Raw genomic sequence first — 22,025 nt, forward strand, 5'->3', positions numbered from 1 at the left:
AAAGCTCTGCAAAGTTAGAAGGCTTGTGGTAATTATCCTATAAAATGAATTACCTCTGCTAGCACCCAACAATTTCAGGGCCGCACAGGGGAGGAACAATGAAGGGTGTGTGATTTGGTTTGAAAAAAATGGCTGTAAAGGGGTAAAGGGAAAGACATAAGCCCTCTCCCCACCTCCAAAGCTGTTTTTCTTCAACACTGGTTAGACCATGGTGCTGATAACACCAAGGTTGCAGGTTCGATCCCTGTATGGACCAGCTGACTATTCCTGCATTGCAGGGGTTGGACTAGATGATCCTCAGGGTCCCTTCCAACTCTACAGTTCTATGATTCTATGACATTGGGGCTTCAGTATTTACATCTCTGGGTAACATGCAGTTTGCCTCACAGAACAGTATGAACTGTAATACTTTTCAGAGCATTCTTAGTACAAAGTATGTAGGGACAGACAGCTGAAAGCATTCTAAGATTTGAAGACTGAGCATCAGTTTGGCTCAAAAGGAGTGTTTCAGTACACAGATGACCTTCCCCTCCAATAAAGACCAGTTAGCTCCTTCACCTGAGCAAGAAAAGGAAGGGCTAGAGTGCTCCTTTCATCTCTGCTCATTTTGAGAGCGAGCATGGGATACCTTCCCAGTATGCGGACAGGAAGAAAAGCAGAGTGAAACCAAAACAATCACGTGAGCTACAACCGCAGTGTGTGGAATGCCCTGAAATGAGCTAGTTAGTATGCACATTAATACAGGTCAGGGATTCAGAAGAAGTTATTTCAGTATTAAGGAGAAACAAACGCACCACTAAGCGCTTAGGATGATGGGGAGTTCATGTCTCAGATTTACCATGATTACTACAATTGTCTCTTAGCAAAAGACAGCTTGAAAAGAGGTTTTCAAAAACCAGCTGGACTCTAGAAAACAGCACTATACTGAAGTATGCACTATTGAGAGAGGGCAGAGTACTCAAACTTCAGTAGAAGTCAGTCATCCCACTACATTTCACATTGTGATGAATTTATGATACATACATATTAGTTTTTGATCTTCCCTTTTTGAATTTATTGGGCTTTTTGATAGGGACAAATCCATTTACCTGTTTGGTCAAAGACACCATCTGATCTTCTCCCAAAACCCAAACTACATGTTGCATGCAAATTCTCTCCCCCATGCTCCTTATCTGCAACAAAACTGTCTCTCCCCACCAAAAAATGACTTTTCCTTCACAGAGGTTCCTGAAGGGGTGTGTGTATGCAACATCTGGCAGTTTCAGGACCTTCAGCCTGACCAAAAAGACTCTTGTGTGAGTCTGGGCAATTTTTGAGACTGGTCTCATGACAGACACATACAGAAAATGCAGAACACAGAAACACAAAAATTCTAGCAGGAGAGTTACTCTTTGAGGTGTATTAATTTTATAAATAAAATAAATGACTGTGTACCCACAAACTTCTCTAGAACGGGAAGCCATCCTCCCCTCAGTACAAGAAACACAGCTAAACTTGGGAGCAACTCACATCAGCATCATCCATGACTGTTCCAGTGGTAGTTCCATCTACTGTGGGGCTGGAGCTGGTGGAAGTATCATAGTCCAGGGTGACTATCAAGACTTGGGCAGCCTGCTCCACCAGGGGTTCACGATAGTCCGAGAAGAGCAGGTGGTTATATGGGATCCCATAGCCCACTGGATCATAAGCACAGACGATATTCAAGAGGGAAGTGAACAGTGGAAGCGCATGCCTAAAAGAGGATCCAACATGCTCAAGAAGTTGCACTGGGGATGAAAAACTCTTCAAAGCTTTCCAAAGGCAGCCATACTTTCTATAAGGTGTGCATTCTGTTAGCACTGATTCACTTCTATGTGAAAGGGTAGAAACCTGTATGCCTCAGGGACAGTATGGATTAGTGAAAGGGGGGGGGGAGAGAGACACTTATTCTGAGGCATCTGATATTTTTAGATTATTCTTCCTAGCCATCTAGATAAATGAAGCATTATTCCATAACTGTGTCAACATAAACTTGAATTGAACCATTATAACCCATACAGCTGTAATAAAAAATATATATTTCATCGCTACTTAAGTGCTGCTGTTATACAAATCTTCTACTGTATAAAATAGTTGGGCAAAGTGCTTGTGGCATCACTAGCAATATGCAATTAAAACATACCCTATCCCTTTAACAAAACATTTTCCCAAAGCAATTTACAACAGACAATAAAAAAACAGCACCCACTCATATACCATGCAATTTTATGAGCATAAAGGAGTTTATTTGTTTTCCTGCTTTACAGAGATGTTCCTCCTGCCATGGTAACAGGCAGTGAAATGCTCTTATTGCTCTCTCTTTTTTTAAGGGCAGTGGGGAAAGAAGTGGACATCAACAAAACTACCTCTTTCATAGACAACGAAGGGCTGCCTTTTGTTTTAATTCTCTGAGGCTAAGCACTCTTCCTCTCCAACACTGCTTTGTGTGCATGATTAAGTCTTTTTTTAAGTGGCACAAGGCTTACTTACACACTTGGCACTTGCTCCCTTCCATTACATGGGGACAGAAATAGCACTGTCACTGGAGCTTGCTCCACCACAGTGCTAAGAATAAAAAACCATTTTGAATCATCTGCAAAGGCAGGCATGAAAAAAGCTGCCAGCAACTGATTTTATCACATCAACTGATGTAGCAAAAGGAAAGCAATACCACTCAGCTCAGGAGTGCTGGTTGGATAAATCCAGTCATATTCTAGACCAATGAAGGCGCTTAAGCCTTTTGAAAGGCAGAAGACTGCAAGAGATGAACACCAGAGGGCAGGCATTCACCAGGAATCAAGGATTGCAATCCAGGTATAACCAACAACATACAGTGGTCAGAATATTTGAAGCCACAATTGGAAACCAATATAGAAAGTCCACCCTGTCTACCTTTCTTGTACTTCAGAAATTGGAGTACAGTACAGTGAACTTCAACTTCCAGTATGCGGCGTAGAATATATCACCTATTTGGGCAACACGTGTGAGTTGTAAATAAGGCTAGGCAAGTGTGGACATCCGTAAGGCAGATATAGCGAAACACCCACAAAAGGGGGGTGGGGGTGGGGACACATGCAGAAGAGAGATACCATGTCTATAGAACAGGCATTCCCAAACTCGGCCCTCCATGTTTTTGGGACTACAGCTCCCATCATCCCTAGCTAACAGGACCAATGGTCAAGGATGATGGGAATTGTAGTCCCAAAACATCTGGAGGCCCGAGTTTGGGGATGCCTGCTATAGAACTTCTTAGGCTAACAGATTTGGATTAAACCATATTGCTCCAAAGTATCCACCACATACAGTCAGCTACCTCTTACCTATTCTCCGTGGAGCAGAAAAACTGGACCCAGGGATTTGAGTTGCTATCTGAGGAGGGGGGCAGGTACATGACCTCTGAGAAACAAGTCAGCAGGAGCTTCAGGAGCTCTGTCCTGAAAAACACAACAGCAAGAAATCCCAGTTGCATGAGGCTGTAAGGAATGGAGAGCTAATGGAGGGGTAGTTTCGGATTCTCTGTTACAATGTAAACTGAGCAACCTTTCATCAACCACCAGCTTAATATACATTACTAACTGCATTTTTCTTCATGTTGGCATTTGTAAGTGGTCACTGAGAAGTTTTCTTCAAAGACATGCTTTTTCTAGGAGCGCTTATTCCTTTAGCCATCAGGAGCCACAGGCCACTTATGCACTCTCCCATTCACAGTAAGTAGCTATTAGCAGACAGATCCTGAAGCTGAGACTCCAATACTTTGGCCACCTCATGAGAAGAGAAGACTTCCTGGAAAAGACCCTGATGTTGGGAAAGATGGAGGGCACAAGGAGAAGGGATTACAGAGGACGAGATGGTTGGACAGTGTTCTTGAAGCTACCAACATGAGTCTGACCAAACTGCGGGAGGCAGTGGAAGACAGGAGTGCCTGGCGTGCTCTGGTCCATGGGGTCACAAAGAGTCGGACACGACTAAACAACAACAAACATTGTGTCTTTTGTTTGGCCCTATTCCATGGAGCCCATCTAAGCAAATAGTGACAGCGGGAAATAAAATGTAATGCAATGCCCGATGTAGCCTTTGCATTAGCACTGTTAGCTTGTGCAGCTTCATATATCGATGATGCCTTGGTTTTCATATTCTATCAGAGAACATCTAGAATGCGGACTTGAGTAGAAAAAAAAAACACCTCTCCATATATGAAATTAATTTAGTCCTAGTCTTCAATACCAAAAGGTTATTAGCACCTTGCTTTCGCCCATACAAAGAAAGGTCTATTGAGATGCTCACATTTCTGTATAGTGCCAATCATCCTGCCAGCTCTCCTTTTGTCTCTTCTGGAGTATTTTTTGATGTTCTTACCTGTTCAAGTCATGGTTGTAGCTGGGCTGTGGGGAGTGAGCAAACCCAACACCAGCCTCCCAGATGTATTCACAGCTGTCAATTGCATGGATATCCTCAGCTGTGTCCTGGAAAAGAAGTCAGGAGATGAAAGATAAATACTCATGCAAACCGGAAGTGGGATTTACTTTGTCTTTTTACTAGCAGAGGCTCCTGCTGAATCTTCCAGCTGAATGAATGGCCAGGATAACCAAGATCTGGGTAAATACCTCCTTATGCCAATGATCTCTTGTATATAGATTAAGAGGATCTGAGAGTTTCAAGCAGCAGAGAAGCGATATAGGGCTTCTATTTCCAGTCTATTTCCAGTCGTTGCTGATTTACTATGTGTTGGTTCAGAAGTCTGTTGTCTGCCCTTTTCCAAAGTTTTTTTAAATCCATACAAAAACATTATGAATTCAGATACATAATTAAATACATATTTATCACAAAATAGGTGTTTAAATACACAGAGCAAGATTCAACTAATGAGTCCCATCAGGAGATGCCTGCACAAGGATTTCCACTTGTGCAATAGGGCTTCTCTTTCTTCCCTCCCATGCCCTTCAAAATTGGCTCGGGGAGGTGGGAGTTGGGAGAACCCCAAAAACAACACATGGAAGGAGAGTGGGGTGTCATTCTATTTGGAAAGCTGAAATGTTTGCATTGACAGAACAACTGTAATAGCCCAAGGTTGAATTCCTCCCACAGTTTATGCCAATGAGTGAATTTCTAATCGTCTTTAATCCTAAAACACATGTTAACAAATTTTGGTACGTTTTTGAGCCAAGAACCGTATTGCAAAACTTGGAGAAGCACGAAATCCAAAACATAGTCATGTTCCAATCTGCATATTAGCCCAGCAGACGTAAGTGAAGCCACTTAAAAATGCAGAACAAACAAAATTCACTTCCGGCCTTGAATGCCACACATCGCAACACACAGCCATGTTATGTTTTGTTTTTGTAGGAACTGATGATGTATACATTTATATTAGTTTACAATTTAGAGAGGCAGAGTTATGACAAGGTTGTTCCATTAGTGCCATAGGGCTTCCTTTCCCCATGTGCCCCTGGTACCCACAATCACACCCACAAAGGAGATGAGGGGGGCACAGGGGTGTGTGGTGAGAAAAGAGGAAGCCCTGTTGTGCAGGTGGAAGTCCTGGTGCTAATGGAATGACTCCGTTGAATATAACTGAAAATGTGTGGCTATTTTCAATCTTCTGTTTAGATGAGCACGTCATGCATCTGGGAAGCTGGCATCTGGTCCAGAAAAGCTTATGGTACAAGAAATGATGCCACAAGACTCTGTTATTTCTAATCTTGCATTCTGGACTATCATCTAGGACAAATCAGGTAGTCTCAGACATGTTTAGTAGCAAACAGATCCCACAATAGTGTAGTTAGCCACGAATAGCTCTTCTTCTATACAGAAAAGGGCACATTCCAATACTAGTTCATCCATATTCTTGCTGCCGCTTTTCAAGGCCCATAAATCATTACTCACATGAAGACCCCCTTCCCACCAGCACACACTGAAAACAGTTATAAATTTAAGAAGCTTTTCCTTTGTATTCAGCTTTATTAAGGTTGACCACTTTGCCCTTCTCTTATTTTCCCAGTATTGTTTTTTTGGCAGCAACACGCTCTATTCTGTGCCACAAACAAATCACTGGGACCACTTTTATGGAAACAAGCAGCCATTGAATACAGTAGCGTTTTATTTTGCTTTTCAGGAGCAGCTGAGGCAAAAGGGGCCTCAGATTAACGTGCTCAAATTAAGGGCATCTGGCATCATTAAAACAAATCATTCCGGTGCTTTAATTAAGAAAGTTCTGTGTTATCCTTTCCCTGGCACACACGGAGTGGCATTTACAACTCTTGCCCAATGCCTCAGAATTTCCATTATATAATGGTCAACCTCACACATCCCAACACAGAGACAGGACAACAGTTTGAATGGCTGGAGTGGCAACCAACTCTGCCTGCCTAAGGCACAATCATGCAGAGCACTGCCTTCTGTAGAGGAGTACAACTTTTAAGCTCAATCCAAGAGCTGCAATCTCCCCATGGAGCCAACATTTCACTGAAGGCAAATAATCAAATAAGTTTTTTGGGGTTTTTGCAAGTCACTCAAGGCTTTTAAAAATCTCTCTCAGACATAAGTTCAATCAGCAGAATTAAAAAAGAAGCATGGCATAAAATGTGTCCAGTGAGCTAAAGGATACTTCTGCCGAGCTAACCTTGCCTCAATTAGAACGCCAATGAAAGAAGCAAGATGGTGCAATGATCACAATGGCTGAGACACAGTAATGGGGACAGTATCAGCAACCCAGTTAAAGGTTCACTCAACAATACCACAACACTCTGCCAGCAACACTCCTTGGGCAGTTTGTGCCAGGCAACTCCAATTTAGTTTTTCCAAGAACAGCACAAAACTCATGGAAGAGAAAAGCTTCCTAATTTGACAGAACAGGCCAAATAGTCCGACTCTATTTACATCACTTATTCCTCTGCAGCTTGAAAGCATCATGCAGTGGGGAAGAGAGGCAGAAGGATCATGTGGTGCTCCCGAACCCCTACAACCAACTTGGTTTTGAATCCAGTGTAGATTCCTTAACACAATAACGGGTGCTAGCCTTTGCAGGGTGGTGCGTTGCTATAGCTGAGGATGGAGGGCAATTTCATCCCATATGCATTTTAAGCAAATGGCACAAATGTGCGCTGGTAAGAAAATAATTGTATATTTAAATTTGCACTTCTATGAATTTCATGACCTAGTTCTTAGGTCGAAAGCATATGAAATGTGTAAAAAGCATATTTTGGGGTAAAAAAATCTGTTTAGAAATGTACTTATTGTATTTTGGTAGTCTATTTTAAAAAATAAATAATTCACAGATTAATGAGTAAATATAATGGATTTATGAATGTATGAGAGACTGACATGTTAAACTGATTCACCCATATCTAGTTACATCAGGTGTTCAGAGGCTAGCCATGTAGAAAATTATTTTCAAGCACACCCCACCAAATAGGAAGGCAGAGGGGGTAGATTCAGCATTAGTCACACTAATTTCCCCATACATGAGTCACTATTCTGCAGTCAACAGCTCTTCAATATTGCTGGAGGCCCTTAGAATGACGCACTATGACAAGAGTAATTTCTACCCAACACAAAGAGGTCTGTGCAAGAACCCTTGCCATCAAAAGAAGCCACAGGCTACACATATTGTACCAAGGCTCTTCCACAGAGTCTAAAGGCACCCGTCCATTTTCATTTTTAAAAAGTCCTTGCTAATAGTATTTAATTATTGTGTATTATGCATGCCTGTTACCAAATAGCCTCAAGATGAATTACTACTTAAACATGTTAAAATATGACAAAGGAAACAAGCTTTTGGAGATTATTGCAGTGTGCCAAAGGATCAGAAACCAAAAGGTAATTAAAAAAAAACAACAGATATCTGAAAGATTCACAATTATGATTTTTATGGGTTCATCAAATTTTGGGTCACCAGTCTAATGTTAAATGCACTATGTTTACCATGTTACTTGCAAATGGAATACGAACTCATGGAGAAGCATACTATGCCCTACACCCAACACAGAGTTAGGCAAACCTGTTGCGTAAGCATGCCTAGGTGTGCTGAATTGGGACCTATAGGTGTGGATATTTTCTGTTAACATTCTAAGCAGGGCTTTATTCAAAACTCACAGTGCAATCCTAATCATGACTACTAAGTATTATTGAGCTGCAACCGTAACCTGTCAGGATAGAACAAAATCAAATTATTGAACTCACCACATTGTTTTTTCGGTGGCTCTGGACAGTGAATTCTGGACAAAAGAGCAAATCCGCAATGGCCAGAAGCAGTGACTCAGCGAGAGGCCTAGCATTTTCATCATCTTCGTCTCCCTGCAATCAAAGGATAAATCACAGCATACTCAATCTGATCTTGACACTGACTGCAAAGCAACATTACTTAGTTCACTTAGCTTTCTTTGGAAGCACACAAAACACGTGTGTTGGAATAGGTTCTACCAAGAGGCACTGGTGCAGGATTCAGAAAAAGCCAAAACTATGGAGGAGGAGAAAATGCAACAGAGGCATACCCTAAAAGAGGCAGTGCTACTAAGGGAGAGGGTGCCAATGTGGTCTAAACCACAGAGCCCCTTGGGCTTGCCGATTAGAAGATCGGTGGTTCGATTCCCGAGATGTGGTGAGCTCCTGTTGCTCTGTTCCAGCTCCTGCCAACCTAGCAGTTTGAAAGCATACCTGTGCAAGTAAATAAATAGATACCGCTGTGGTGGAAAGGTAAACGGCGTTTCCGTGTGCTCTGGCTTCTGTCACGGTGTTCTGTTGTGCCAGAAGCGGTTTAATCATACTGGCCACATGACCTAGAAAGCTGTCTGTAGACAAACACTGGCTCCCTCAACCGGAAAGCGAGATAAAGTGCTGCACCCCATAGTCACCTTTGACTGGACTTATCCGTTCAGGGTCCTTTACCTTTACCTACCTTTACTTGAGTTATGTGAAGCAACATGCCTATTTCTATGGGTAAGGGCTGTGAACACAGTCTATTTATAGGATAAATATAAGGAGTAGGACACAGCTTTTTCCACGTTCTAGCTGAGGAAGCAAGTCTAAGCACTAACGTTTTTTCTTGGGACCACCCAATGGCAGCCTGACCAAGGTAGGAATTGAAACAAAGGGTTTATTTACATATCATCCACAGCTTTCTCTCAAATTACATTTTACCTATCTGCAGTTTCTGAGCACCTTTGCTCTGCAGACCACATGAAGCATGTTACTATGTCCAGAAGTTTTCTTTGGCAAGTGAATAGCTTTGTGCTGCTGCACTTCCCCTTGTGTTTTTAGTTTTCTAAATAAATTCACTTGTACAAGTTTCCATGTAACTAAAACTCAGGATGAAATATAAAGCTGTCTTAGAGGAGTAGAACTGGAAAGTGCACCTTATCAGTTTGTTTTTTTAAAATGATGGGATTACACAAGCACAGCCAAATACTCCTGGATAGGTAAGCAAATGATTGAGTTATTTAACTGAAAATAAAAGTCTGGAGGGGGGGGGAATGTAACAGGCAAATTAAATTTTTAACAAGAATTATTGTTATTAAAACCACACAATGGTCAGGTGTGGTTAAGAGCAAATGGTGGACAAAACAGAGTGCTTTCGAAAGTGGCAGAGAGATATTTCTAAATTTGTCTGGCAGGGCAAAAAGCCCAGAATTAAGTTTAAGATATTAACTGATGCGAAAGAAAGAGGGGGCTTTGCCCTGCCAGACTTAAGGTTGTACTATGAAGCCGCAGCTTTCTGCTGGCTAAAACATTTTTTATGTACGCAACAACAGCAGCAAGGATACTTGTCGCGAGGCATTGGAAAACTCAAGATCTACCCACACTGGAAGAATGGCAGATGCAACTGATAGACTATATGGAACTGGCTGAGATGACTGGCAGAATCCGAGACCTGGGAACAGAGACGGTGGAAGAAGATTGGAAGAAATTCAAGATTTATCTACAAAAATATTGTAAATTGTATGACTGTTAAGAAGGATGCGAGAGTATAAACAACTTGGCACCATTAAGCTAGATGAAGTGAATTATGAAGATAAGCTAAATTTAAGAAAGGATAAAAAATTTGGAAGTTGTAGGTTATATTTAAATTCTTTAAGATTTGAATAAAGGATAGTTAAAATCAGAGATATAACATTGGAAAAGTAGATAATAAGAATAGAAATAAGGGGATAAATTTGCTGGAAAAAAATTTATAAACAGGAATGCAGGAGCGGGAGATGTGAGGGAGTCCAAAGAAGTGAAGAGAACTATGTCAAGAGATATTATATTGTATTGTTTATTGGCATTGTAATTTTAAACAAAACTGTTAATAAAAATTATTAAAAAAAAATAAATAAGAGCAAATGGTAGAATATGGTTGTGGCTACCAGCCATAATAGCTGAAAATGGCGACTCCATGTTTAGAAGCAAGTCACCCCAATGAGGGGATGGCTATCTTCATCATGCCGTACTTGTAAGCTTCCCAGGGGCATCCAGCTAGCCACTTTTGGAAACAAAATGCTGAGCTACAGGGACCTTTAGCTGCCTAACAAGCCAATGCTTATGTTTTAGCACAAGCTATGCATATGAAGAAAAAGTAGCATTCATGCAGCCCACGATCTACATCATAATTGCAAAACCTACTGATGCATTATCTATAATTATTATAAATATCTTCCCCACATAGAAAATATAGGGCTTTCGCTCAGTGGAACACACTATATCCCAAAGTATCACACAAAAGTACAAAGTTAATGTAGACTATGCATTGCCAAAAAAATGGCTGCAAATGAGCCCAAATGTCCTTGGTCAAATAATTTAACATCAGGGCCACTTTGGCTTCAAATACATTACTGTATTCTAGAAACTAGTCATTGCATGATCAGACCTTAAACAGAAGCATATAGTTCTTATGTTGCTGAATGATCTGTGAGAAATGTGTTATAGAGGCAGGGAGTTATTCAGCAAGGAGATGCTCTGAGTTTTGCTGGGGCAAAGCAAGTCTCTTCCTTCAGCGGCCCAAGTGCTTCCAGGCATCCAAATCAAGCCCTATTCTTCTATCTCAGCGCTGGTGCTTCAGTCACAAGTCTGCAGCTGTTTCCAAGGGAACCATACATCCCCTCTGCAGGCCTGTAGCACTGCCACTCAAAGCTCATCCTGGATCTCATACTCTCCTTCAGCGGAGGGGGAGGGACAGGGGCTTATCTGTGACAGCCAGGCCCGTATCAGCCTGTGCATGACACAGAGCCCTTCACTCATGGCAAGCAGGCTAGACTACAATAATGACCTGCATTGATCCGACGTCGTCTAGTACCATAACGGGGCAACCAATAAAAGCATACCAAGTGCAGAAATAGAAAACAAAAGAGATGGAAACCGGCTGGCTGCCCTTCCATTCAACTTTGAAATCAGAGAAGGAAAAATAGTCTCTAAGAATCTTAAGGGCAAAAGCATCAAATTGATTAATCACAGACATCTGTTATTGTTAACATGGGATGGATTTAACACAGAGCCGTGGCCTTCAGTGGAACATACAATGCACAGCTCTTGAGGTAAGCACCAATTACAATCTTCAGCTTAAGCTCCACTGAAATGAATAGGCAGAATTATACTATCACAGTTGTGCTCTTATAACTCCTGCTCCTTTTAACGGGTCTAGCCTAGAAGAAACTCCTGAAAAAGAACAGAGCCCATAAATTGACCCCCATAAATTATTTGATGTTATTTAGTCAACAAAAACATTTTCATACATGTTCCCAATATTTCAACTACAGTCAAACCTCAGGTTACAGACGCTTCGGGTTATGTGTTTTTGATTTGTGCACCGCGCCGAACCCAGAAGTACTGGAACAGGTTACTTCTGGGTTTCGGCAATCGTGCTTTGCGCATGCACATAAGCACCGAATCGTAACCCGAGCGTGCACAGACGCGACACTGCGGGTTGCGAACGTGCCTCCTGCACGGATCACATTCGCAACCCAAGCATCCACTGTATTGCATTTGACCAATTTAATAATTTAAAATGTTATTGGAAAGTCAACACATTTAAACAGGTTGGCAGTCTGTAGGAGGATGAACTATAGTAAAGCAAAATGAGGCAAAAGCACCACCATGCTGTACATAGGCTGTAATTGGCAGTGGGGACTATTTTTAAGCAAGTCCTTCTGCAGCTATGGTGTGGAAACAGATTTCCGTGGCATTCTCAGTTTAACAATTTGCAAAAACAAAAATCCCACCAACAACTCAAAAACACATATAAAATGTTTCATCCTGTGTTGCTTATGGCTACAAAACTGCAGTTAGTAAAACAAAACGAAAATGTTCCAAATTCTACGAGCAAAGCCCAAATGAGAAACCAAATCAATAAAACATGCAAAGTGGCTGAATGCTCAATATTTGGTTGCAGAAATTTTTGTGCTTTGTCAGATTTAAATTCCTTGACAGAAGTGGGAGGTTTAGAGACTAGAATGGCATTATAGAAGTCAAAAGCAAATAATTTTTATTACGCATTCGGGGAAAGTGGGCATAAACAACTCACAAACTGATTGCTTCCAGACAATATGAAGAAGTCCGCCCCACTTAGTGTTGCACTGGGGTTAGCCCTCTTCAGTACTGTACTTCCTGCACATTTTCCAAGTCCCATTTTCTGAGGCCAATGCAGAGAACACATTTCAAGTGTTCAACACAATTTATACCCACCACATCCCTATTCCCACAAACACTTGGTCTGCACACATAGTCGTTGAGGAAGATAAATTAAGAATGCCACCAGCCATCTCTTCAGGAGAAGGAAATGGATTTGGATTCAGTCCTTTCACCTCCCCACCCAAGCCAAACAACTGATTTGTAGGATTTTAATATTATTTTTTTGAAGGTTCAAAGCAAGGTTTTGGCATTGGTATACACAGCCATATACAGCTTGGGACCAGGATAACTTGAAGTTTCTACATCCCAGCTGATCATATATGTATATATGATCATATGTGTTGTTATTGTAAATAACAACAACACCTGAAACTACTGAGAGTATGTCTGAACCCTGAAAACTATTGTGATTGTTGGCTCTGAATAAGCCTGACTTGGAACAAGAGATCAATAGTACAGTCAGTCCTTGCCATTTTTCACTGGCACTGCAGACCAAAATTACTCCTTAGCAGGCTATTGCAGATGCTGAGTAAGATGCAAAATTCAGCAACGAAAAGCACCTTACGTTGTCCTTCCGAGGACATCACCAGTCTAGGTTCATTTAATTTTCTTCCCTCCCATCCCATTTATAGATAGAATGAATTTCAAGACAATTCTTCAACACCAGGTATTGTTTTGAGAATGACCAGCTTTCCCTTGAGATGCCCATGGATGAAAGTTAGTTTAAAAGATACAGGCTTGGACAAAACAAGGTGCCTGCTTTACAAGTCTTTCCATTATGAGCCTCCAGTCCTCCATTAAATATGTTTCAGCGCTTCATTTAAGAAGGTAGAAATGCTGCCAGGATCAGAGCAACACAGTGCAGGCATGCCTAGGCCTGGGTGAAGTTTTCCTACCTCTAGATAAATATAATTTAGTGGTTAAAATAAATTAATCATTACATTTTGATTAAGAAGTAGTTCTGCCTCCTTCATCTGTTTGAAAGCAGTAGTACAATTCAATAGATACATACCCCTCCTCGACCTGCTCCAGGAACGGTTGACCAGAAAAAGCCTCTCCAGTCGGGATCCTCAAAGATATAGGGTAGGATGCGGGTCAACAGGCGGCTACAGTTCAGGACAATCTGCTTTTCCTTATCAGAGTGACAGCCACTCTCAGCTCCCTGCACCAGCTTTTCCACTGCCTGGAACAAATAAGGTAAAGCTAATGACAGGAACCACTGGCATGCAGACACGAATTATTGCCACAGTTAATGCAAGTTTTCAAATGTCTTACTGCAGCAGCAGCATTTAATAAATGCATAATTATTTATTATTAGTGCTGGCCTCTGTTTGAACGTAATAGGTAACATCCAATGTTTCCATCCCATTAGCACAACAGATTTCCATTCGTTTAACAGAACTTGCACTTCCTTCCCCCACCCAAATTTGCTTTTGGAACAGATTTTGAAGAGGGGGGAGCAGGGGAAAGGGAAATACTTTTGTGAGCATTTAAATCTGATCATGCAATGCTGTATGTTACCCAATACTGAAATCCATCTGAAAAAGACGTTTTTCTGAAAATGTGACAATTTAGTAAAGGGCGGGGGAGAGAAAGACTTTCAAGACTTAGAAGTGTGTAATCAAAATCTTACTTTCTTCCTTGGTGTTGAAAAATGACTGAAGGTTCCACAGATGAATATGCTGCTCTATGAGAAGTGCTCTTAACAAGTGCCAAGCATAATGGAAGAGGTGGGAAATATGGATCCAACTGGTCAATAGATCAAGACCAAGTTCATATCACTGTTTTTCAGGAACAAGGTCACTGACTCCAGTATAACCCTACCAGCAGCAGTCCATGCCAGCTTCTATTTTTGTAGTTATCATCTGATATTCCCAGATACATTTTTAGTGGAGGGAGAAAAGCTTTGGTCTGCAGTATGGTATGCATTAATCTTGAAAATGAACTCATATTTGAATTGGAAATGCAAAGTACATTTTGAGGATCAATATGCCACTTCCAGCTCTTGGAGAACTATCAGAAATGGTTTAACATGACTGCTTACATAGTTTGAATAGCATGCATCCAGCCCAGTGATTTGCAAGGTATGTAAAGTCATATTAAATAGAGTGCTCTGCAGCTAAACACTGCATAGTGGACTAGCAATAGTCCAGTCTACAAGTATTGGTGGTACAGTAGATACAAATAGGTTCCTCTTTCCTCCATTTACCAAAGAGTAAAAGAAGAGGGAAAACCTCATATATTAAAAGTATTTTCAGTGTCTGAATGACATTCCAGACTAGAGCAGTTGAAGTTCCTATTGCTGAATATGGGAGAACTCTCCTAGGATACATCTTGGTGGTATGCAATTATCATAATATTCTACTGTGCCACATACATGTACAGAAAAAAGACAGACCCGCTTGCTTATTTTCTACACCTGAAAGCAAGAAACTACAAATTTGATGCATATCCCCTGTCCAAGACACCCTTGTGCTGTTAAAGTCTTCTCTGTTAGACAGAGAATTACAAATACTGTATTCTGCTATAATGAATAAGAAAACCTAAACAAGAAGAGATAAAACCAAAGTCTTTAACAACCGCTTCAACTTATAATGCAAAGGTTTAAACCTGGTATACAAGATGGAATAATACAAAGGGCATTTTTATAAATACTGAACTTGCTCTGGGGCACAATTTTCTGAGGTAGGAAGTGATGTTTGTTTATTTAAGGAATGCATTCCCTGCTTTGCAATATATGTCTTGATGTGGCTTGCAATATAGATAGATAGATAACCACATCAGAAAATGGAAATATTACAGCAACATTCATAGTGCCTGGGCCTCCAGAAATAAAACTGCTTTAACCTGCAAGATGGTCCTCCTTCAGGAGGCACAAGCAATTTACTAGAAAAGCAAGTTCTAACTTGTTTTCCTTTTCACCAGTTTCTAACTTGTTTTCCTTTTCACCAATATCATTCCCTCATCACTACATCATGTTCAGAACTAGAAAAGCATTTCCAGCAGCATTTTTTTTAGCCTCTGAGCGATCAGGTACAAGGAGTTTTTCATTCATGGTAATAATGATGACCTTTTCTTTTCCAAAGCATTTTAGGGGGAGGCTGGAAGCACAGCCACTGGTCTTCAGCCAGCCTTTCCATTTCTCTGGAGAAAACCTCTGGGACCACCCAATGGCACTCTAAGGAAAGTGAGGGAAGAAGGCTAGGTAGCTGAATGCCAAGCACCAAACATTTAAAAATAGTTCTTAAACCTAATTTTAAAATAAAATAAAAATTGGGAGGGCCAGGGGGTCTTGATCCAAGGACACCATGCTGCCTGCAGACAGCACATAGGGGACTCCAGGCTTAAAAGAACATGAGAGTCCCTATAATGGGATTCAGAGGCATAACTGAGGTCACATCTAGTTTGACCCTTAGGTCTGCTTTCCTGGGGAGGGTTACAAAGATGGTATTCTGGGCCAGCTTAGCCTAGCAGTTACTTCGGAGCAATCTTTGCAGATTCACCAATTGCTTAACGGCAGTTTGATACCCCGCGGGCGCTGTCTGGCTTTTTTAAAAAAAGAAAAGAAAAGAAAGAGAGAAAGATGGTATTCTAAAATTCACCTGGTAAATGTAACTCCTGAGCACACTTAAACTAGCAAAAGTCTGTCTGATCCTTTGATCATATGTACCAAGTATCTACAGTTGAAACACATGTGAGCTTTATAACTGGAATTCAGATCCTTGCACTCTTATTCTTGCCTTGCAGGCTACTGCTGTCCAAGACTGATTGCCATAGTTAATCCTGTTGAAGTTTAACTACAGCTTTCATGTTTGCCTACCCTGCAGGGTATTGGTGGTTTGATACTATTTCCTCTTCCAGATTACCACAAACCTCAACTAACAATGAATCTACTGAAGTATCTTTCTATGCCTTAGTGCTAAGGAATTATGGAGTCATTTCAAAAACTGTGCATTCCATGTGATCAGTGGTCTCTACTTAAGAGTGATGGACATCTCATTCTGGATTGGTTTACCTTTGGCCAAATGCCCCCCTTTGATTGAGCTATGTTTGTCTAACTGAATTTCACAGTGGGGGCAATACAGGAAGAAGAATGCCTTTTACCTTATAACACAAAGTAGCCAAATTTGAAGGAGATTCTTCCCTCACAGCTCTGATTTCTGCAGCAGGAACAAGAGCAAAAACATCTTGGACTGAAGTAGCTGTATCTGCCCAGAACTGGTCCCAGAACGCATCATCTGTTGCTTCTACAGGCTGAAGAGACACAAATATCAAAGGATTAAATTGATTCAGTATTTTTATGCTGCTTTTTCCAACAGCAAAGTTGAGGTCAAAGCAGCCCACAACAATAAAGATAAGAACACTTCCATCAGTATAATCATAGCACATCAGTATGCAAAAGCGGACCAATAAAAGACATTCAATACGAACCATGCTTCTTCAAAAATAATTTATCAGAAATGACTGCTAAGCACTAGCCCAGTGCCAGCTGACATAACTCCTATAGAAAGGGGTTTTCTCGCCCAATGCAGCAGCACAACCTGAGAAGGCAGATGGGAGTAGTCAGGTGGTCTTTACTGAAAACATACAAAACCTGGAAATGGGAATGACACTTGGGAAAGCTAAGAGCCACAGAAGACGGTTTGGAATGCAGGGAATAGGTTAAAAACACCACCACACAATTATAACCTACATTGGTTTTTGAGTTACTGCTTGAACACTTGGTGTGATCACTTTGTTTATCAAGCAGACATTTGAATGAAGTCCATGACCAAGGAACATCCAAAGCCATCCAACCAAATCAACCCAATAATACTGACCAGTTGGACAAATGTAAATGCATTATTAATAAAATAATAGAGGATCTTGGAGAGACACAAGTAGGGTGGAAAAACTGAAGAGAAATGATGTAGAGAAGCTGGGAGCAAAAAGGCAAGGACTTATGGCCAATAGGAAGGGGCAAGAAGCTGTGGTGAGATTCGGCAGGTCCCTATGAAGCTACACCAACATCTCTTGTTCGTTCGTCGCAGCTTTCAAGAAAGACACTTTGACAGACACTTACTTTAATAGAAACCAATGCATGTATGGGAACAGAGCTATATACACAGGCAGAGTAACACACAGTGTTCTGGACATGGGTGCACATCTACATGCATATAATTTATGATATAGGCAACCACAAAAGTCATACTGAGCAGACTTGATTATATTGTGCCAACATAAACAGTCACTCTAAGAATACTAAGTGTACCAAGTGAAGAAGGTTTTCTCTCTTAATAAAGGAAATAAATTTCAGTCATTACAGACTCACTGAATACTACTCAGCAGGACAAGTCAAGACATCAGGTAGAATGAATATTCTATCGTGATCTTGTGTGACCTAGTAAAAGCTCCAAAAGCAAACAGCAGTTCTTGCCTAATAGCAAGTTGTTCAGGGCATTCGGCAATTTCAAATTGTGTTTGGAAAGGGTGAGGAAAGGAAAGATGACTGCTTGTTTAAACAAAGACAATTTCCTGGCTTCCAATTTCCTGGCTTTACAGCAGATAAAGGCATCCAATGCCTACATTGTTAAAGAACAGCTTAAAAAGCAAGTGAGAGTGAGAAACTTTGTCATGCCTGATTAATAACTGGCTGTGATGAAGGGGCACTACCTGAGCTATTGATAGGTAATGTGTCACTAAAACATGAAGACCAGAAAGCTGAAGCAGGTAAGCAAAGCATAAACTGGTAGAGCAGGTTTGTTCTGTAGTGGTTATATATTCCCATGAGATACTAATGTCAACTACCTCCCTGTCACCATCCTTAACATCCATAAAATGAGCCCCTTTGCATTCTCTAAAAGTAGGCACTTAATCACAGGTGATTGCCGGACTTCCGGGTTAGCGCGATCTAGTTAATGGCGGATTCCCTCCGAGCTCCGGAGGGAATCGGCTCCGCTGGAGAAGGGTTCTACCGCGACGGCGACGCAGGGACCCTCAGAAACCGCAGGCGCGGAAGCCTGCGGACTTGGTGACTCGGCGGGCACCTAAAGCGCCCCCCCGACCCACGAAGAGCCTTTTTAAAGGCTGCGGAGAGGGTACGGGGAGCGGCGTGGTGCTGTGAGTGGACCGCTACTGCAGTGGAGCGAAGCCGCGAGCCATGGCCGGAGACCGCTGGCTTTCTTCCCTGAAATTTGGACTTTAATTAATCCGTGAGTAGAATGGAATTTGGACTTTAAAATTTTCATCCTTGAATTCGGTACGATCGGGGGATGTGCTAAAGGGAAGTCCGCACCCCCCTGCTTACAGAAGATTTAAAGCAAGGATCGGAGAACTAAGGTGGAGAGTTTTTTTCTTTTTGGTGTTTTTTAAAAGATAATATCTTCATGAATTTGACACAAGAAGATTTGTGCTGGAGAGTAAGACTGGAATTTTAGAAGTTTTTGTTTAAACCCCCCCAGACCCGGGAGTGTCCTGTATGTGAGCTGGAGAAAAAGGAACAAGGAGTTTGACAGCTGTCAAAGGAGCTGTCAAACGGGCAGTGAAAGTTAAAAATCTTACTATTTAACACCTTTCTGGACTAAATTTGTTATATTTGAATTAAAATGGTTGGGAACAAAGCAGTGAAATAACAAAGTAACGGACTGTTGGGAAAAGACTATTAAGTAACCAGAATCCCCCTAGGGGAAACATTGAAACACTACAATGGCTGCAGATGGAAAATTACAGGCAGAGATAGAAAGAATGTTTTTTCTTGTGGGAAAGTTGCAGGAGCAGACTACGGCTATGAGTAAACAACTTATAACCTTGAACTCTAAAATAAGTGACTCTGCTGAATGCACAATGGATTTGACCGGGAAAAAATCTGCAGCTGAATTAGAAGAGATAACTTCGGAACAGGAGGAGAGGGAACAAGGGCCAGTACAGATGGAGAGTACCAACCACAAGCCTACATTGTCAGAACATAAAGAAGAAGACCTTTGGATTACAAACTTGCGAGAGATGCGAAAGAGGAGGGAGGAAGCCCCTGGAACACTTGGAATATTTGAATTTAAAAGAAATAAGAAATATGATTGGGGCTTCCTCTTTGAGTATGGATTGGCTGACCTTTCGCAGCAGCTGGTGTCAAGTACTTTGGATGGAAGAAAATCTGATGAGACTGAGCTAGAACTCCTTCGAGACCCGAGGACCAACAAAGAGGGCTACCAACAAAATCGGCAGAGAGAGACTGACAGAGATTTAAAGGCCTCAGATGTGAGGAATCCAGGCTAAAGACTGTTTTTGTGGACATGGGGACATTGGGAAGGGACAGAAACCGGGGCGGGGGGGGGAGAATTTTTAAAAATATGTTTATGACCTTTGTGTTTGATTATTATGACCTATTTTTAAGATAAAAGGGAAATTCGTGGAAGGAATTCGAGTCGACCTTAGAAAAGGATTTAATGTTTATAAGGAAACTGGATAAGTAAAATTTGGCCAAGTAATAAAAATTAAGTATTTTTTAAAATATATATATATATTATAATAATAATATGTAAAGGATGAGAGATATGAACTTGCTGAGCTAATTTAATTGAATTAGGATGTATGAAGGGGGGGTGGGGGGAGGTCAAGAACTGGGGTTAGGAAAGTAAGGATACGAAATTTTATATGTGTTGTCTTTGTCCGTGTGTGTGTGTGTCTGTGTTTATAAAATGTGAAAACCCAATAAAAATCTTATAAAAAAAAAAATCACAGGTGATTGCCTTAATGCAGAAAGTATTGCATGTTAACCAATGGGCAACACAGCAAGTCTGCATTCAGCTCCTTCTCAGTGAGGAAAGAGGAAAAGAGAGTGAACAATCAGAAATAAATTCGGCAGAAAAGCATAGTCATGGCACTGAACTACTGAGAATCAGGAATTTTAGTGGATTGTGTGCACAGGTGTAAAATGCATTTACACTGACATTCAGAATGATATAACCGAGTATTTAGGTAAAGAAGTGGCCCCTGATTTGATCAGAGTAACAACTACCCAGAATAAATAGGATTGGTATAACTGGGGTGCAGTGTATTATACAACTCAAATACATCCATTACCTTGAAAAATATTCAAGTTACCAAACTCTTTTCAACATGGTCCTGGGACAAACTAATGAGCAAATCACCCACAATGCAGATGGATTAAAAATGTGACATTAAAAAAATGTGATATAAAAATGTGCATTATGCTGGATATGAAAAGGCAAGAAGAATGCAAAACTAACTGGAAGGAATATCAAATATAGTGTATTAGAATAGTAGACACAGCACTCATCAACGAAGTGTCAGCCTTGCCTCTCCCCTAAGCTCCACCCCCCTCATAGTATCCTCTCCCACACCCTTAGGATGATGTCCATCCCACACCCTACAAAATCCCCTTCCCAACTCCCAGAACAGCCACTTTATACGAAAGGGTAGCCATTTTGTGTATGCACCCCAAGCAGTATTTTCAAGGTAGGTTGTGATCTATCCATGTTGGATGAGGGTGGATACAGTATATGAGCACTGGCCCCATGCTATTAGCTGATATACTTTCCAGCCATTGAATTGTGTTAAGATGAACCCCCACCCCTCAAAAAAAAATTGCTCTGCAAGCTTATCTAGCCAGATGGCCATGAGGAAGCCAGAGAAGGAAGTACAGTACTATATGGTCTCAAGGCAATGATTCACCAGGGACTCTGCTGAGAAGGTTGTGCGCTGGAAGAGTGTTTATTTACATGAGGAGGGTGGGGAGAATTCAGTGCTGTGCACCCATTTATCCCACCACATAATATTAATTTCCTTTTATTTCCCCCACTAAGAACCATGAAAATGTAAGGATCCCTGTAGTATATTAAAAAACCATATTGAATGTTACATTTGTAAATAATGTAAAACAAAAGTATAGAACATAAAATTTAAAAAAACCAGTTTGATTCCAGATCTACCCTCTGTTTCACTGGAATGCAGTGTTTCCGGAAATACTGGATATCGTTCAGTGAATTAGGCAGAATGTCCTGGTCAGATGACTGCCAAGGGAAGGGGCCACTTCAGCAAGAAAAGGCAGGTGTTCTACCTTACACTGAACAGTTTCCTGGCTGAAAAAACAGCAAGATTTTGCATTACAGAATCCTTCCCCAGGCATAAATATTTGGACTATTTATTATAGTAAACTGTTTCAATGATACTTCTTCAAATATCATGAGTATGTTTGATCCAATACTCTTTGTACAAAGCATGGGACAAGTTGGGGGCAGGGGAGAACATCCTTGAGAACTATGCTTTTAGGTCACCTCCAAAGTAAGCAGAGCCCAACAAAACGACCTAAACTGCTACCAGACTGATGTTCAGCTGTGCCATCCTTGATATGCCACTTCCATTAGAATTAAAATGTATATTGAAATACAAAGGCATTGCAGACGAAGATATCT

At 41.1% G+C, this 22,025-nt stretch overlaps 1 protein-coding gene across 2 annotated transcripts in view; it reads right to left on the minus strand.

Moving 5' to 3' along the window:
- Positions 1 to 22,025, minus strand: part of HID1 (HID1 domain containing) — a 44,346-nt gene that overhangs the window by 17,695 nt on the left and 4,626 nt on the right. For both annotated transcript variants that reach the window (XR_013836300.1, XM_079967393.1), the window contains exons 2-7: positions 16,720 to 16,869; positions 13,628 to 13,798; positions 8,197 to 8,310; positions 4,375 to 4,481; positions 3,339 to 3,452; positions 1,510 to 1,732 (exon numbers count right to left, since the gene is read on the minus strand). Coding sequence is in view for 1 of the 2 variants with exons in the window: in XM_079967393.1 (XP_079823519.1) it covers positions 1,510 to 1,732; positions 3,339 to 3,452; positions 4,375 to 4,481; positions 8,197 to 8,310; positions 13,628 to 13,798; positions 16,720 to 16,869 (879 nt within the window). In the remaining variant the exon portion in view is untranslated. The remainder of the gene's footprint in view (positions 1 to 1,509; positions 1,733 to 3,338; positions 3,453 to 4,374; positions 4,482 to 8,196; positions 8,311 to 13,627; positions 13,799 to 16,719; positions 16,870 to 22,025) is intronic.

Source organism: Podarcis cretensis, assembly GCF_951804945.1.
Source record: "Podarcis cretensis genome assembly, chromosome: 2".
In the NCBI taxonomy this organism is placed as follows: domain Eukaryota; kingdom Metazoa; phylum Chordata; class Lepidosauria; order Squamata; family Lacertidae; genus Podarcis; species Podarcis cretensis.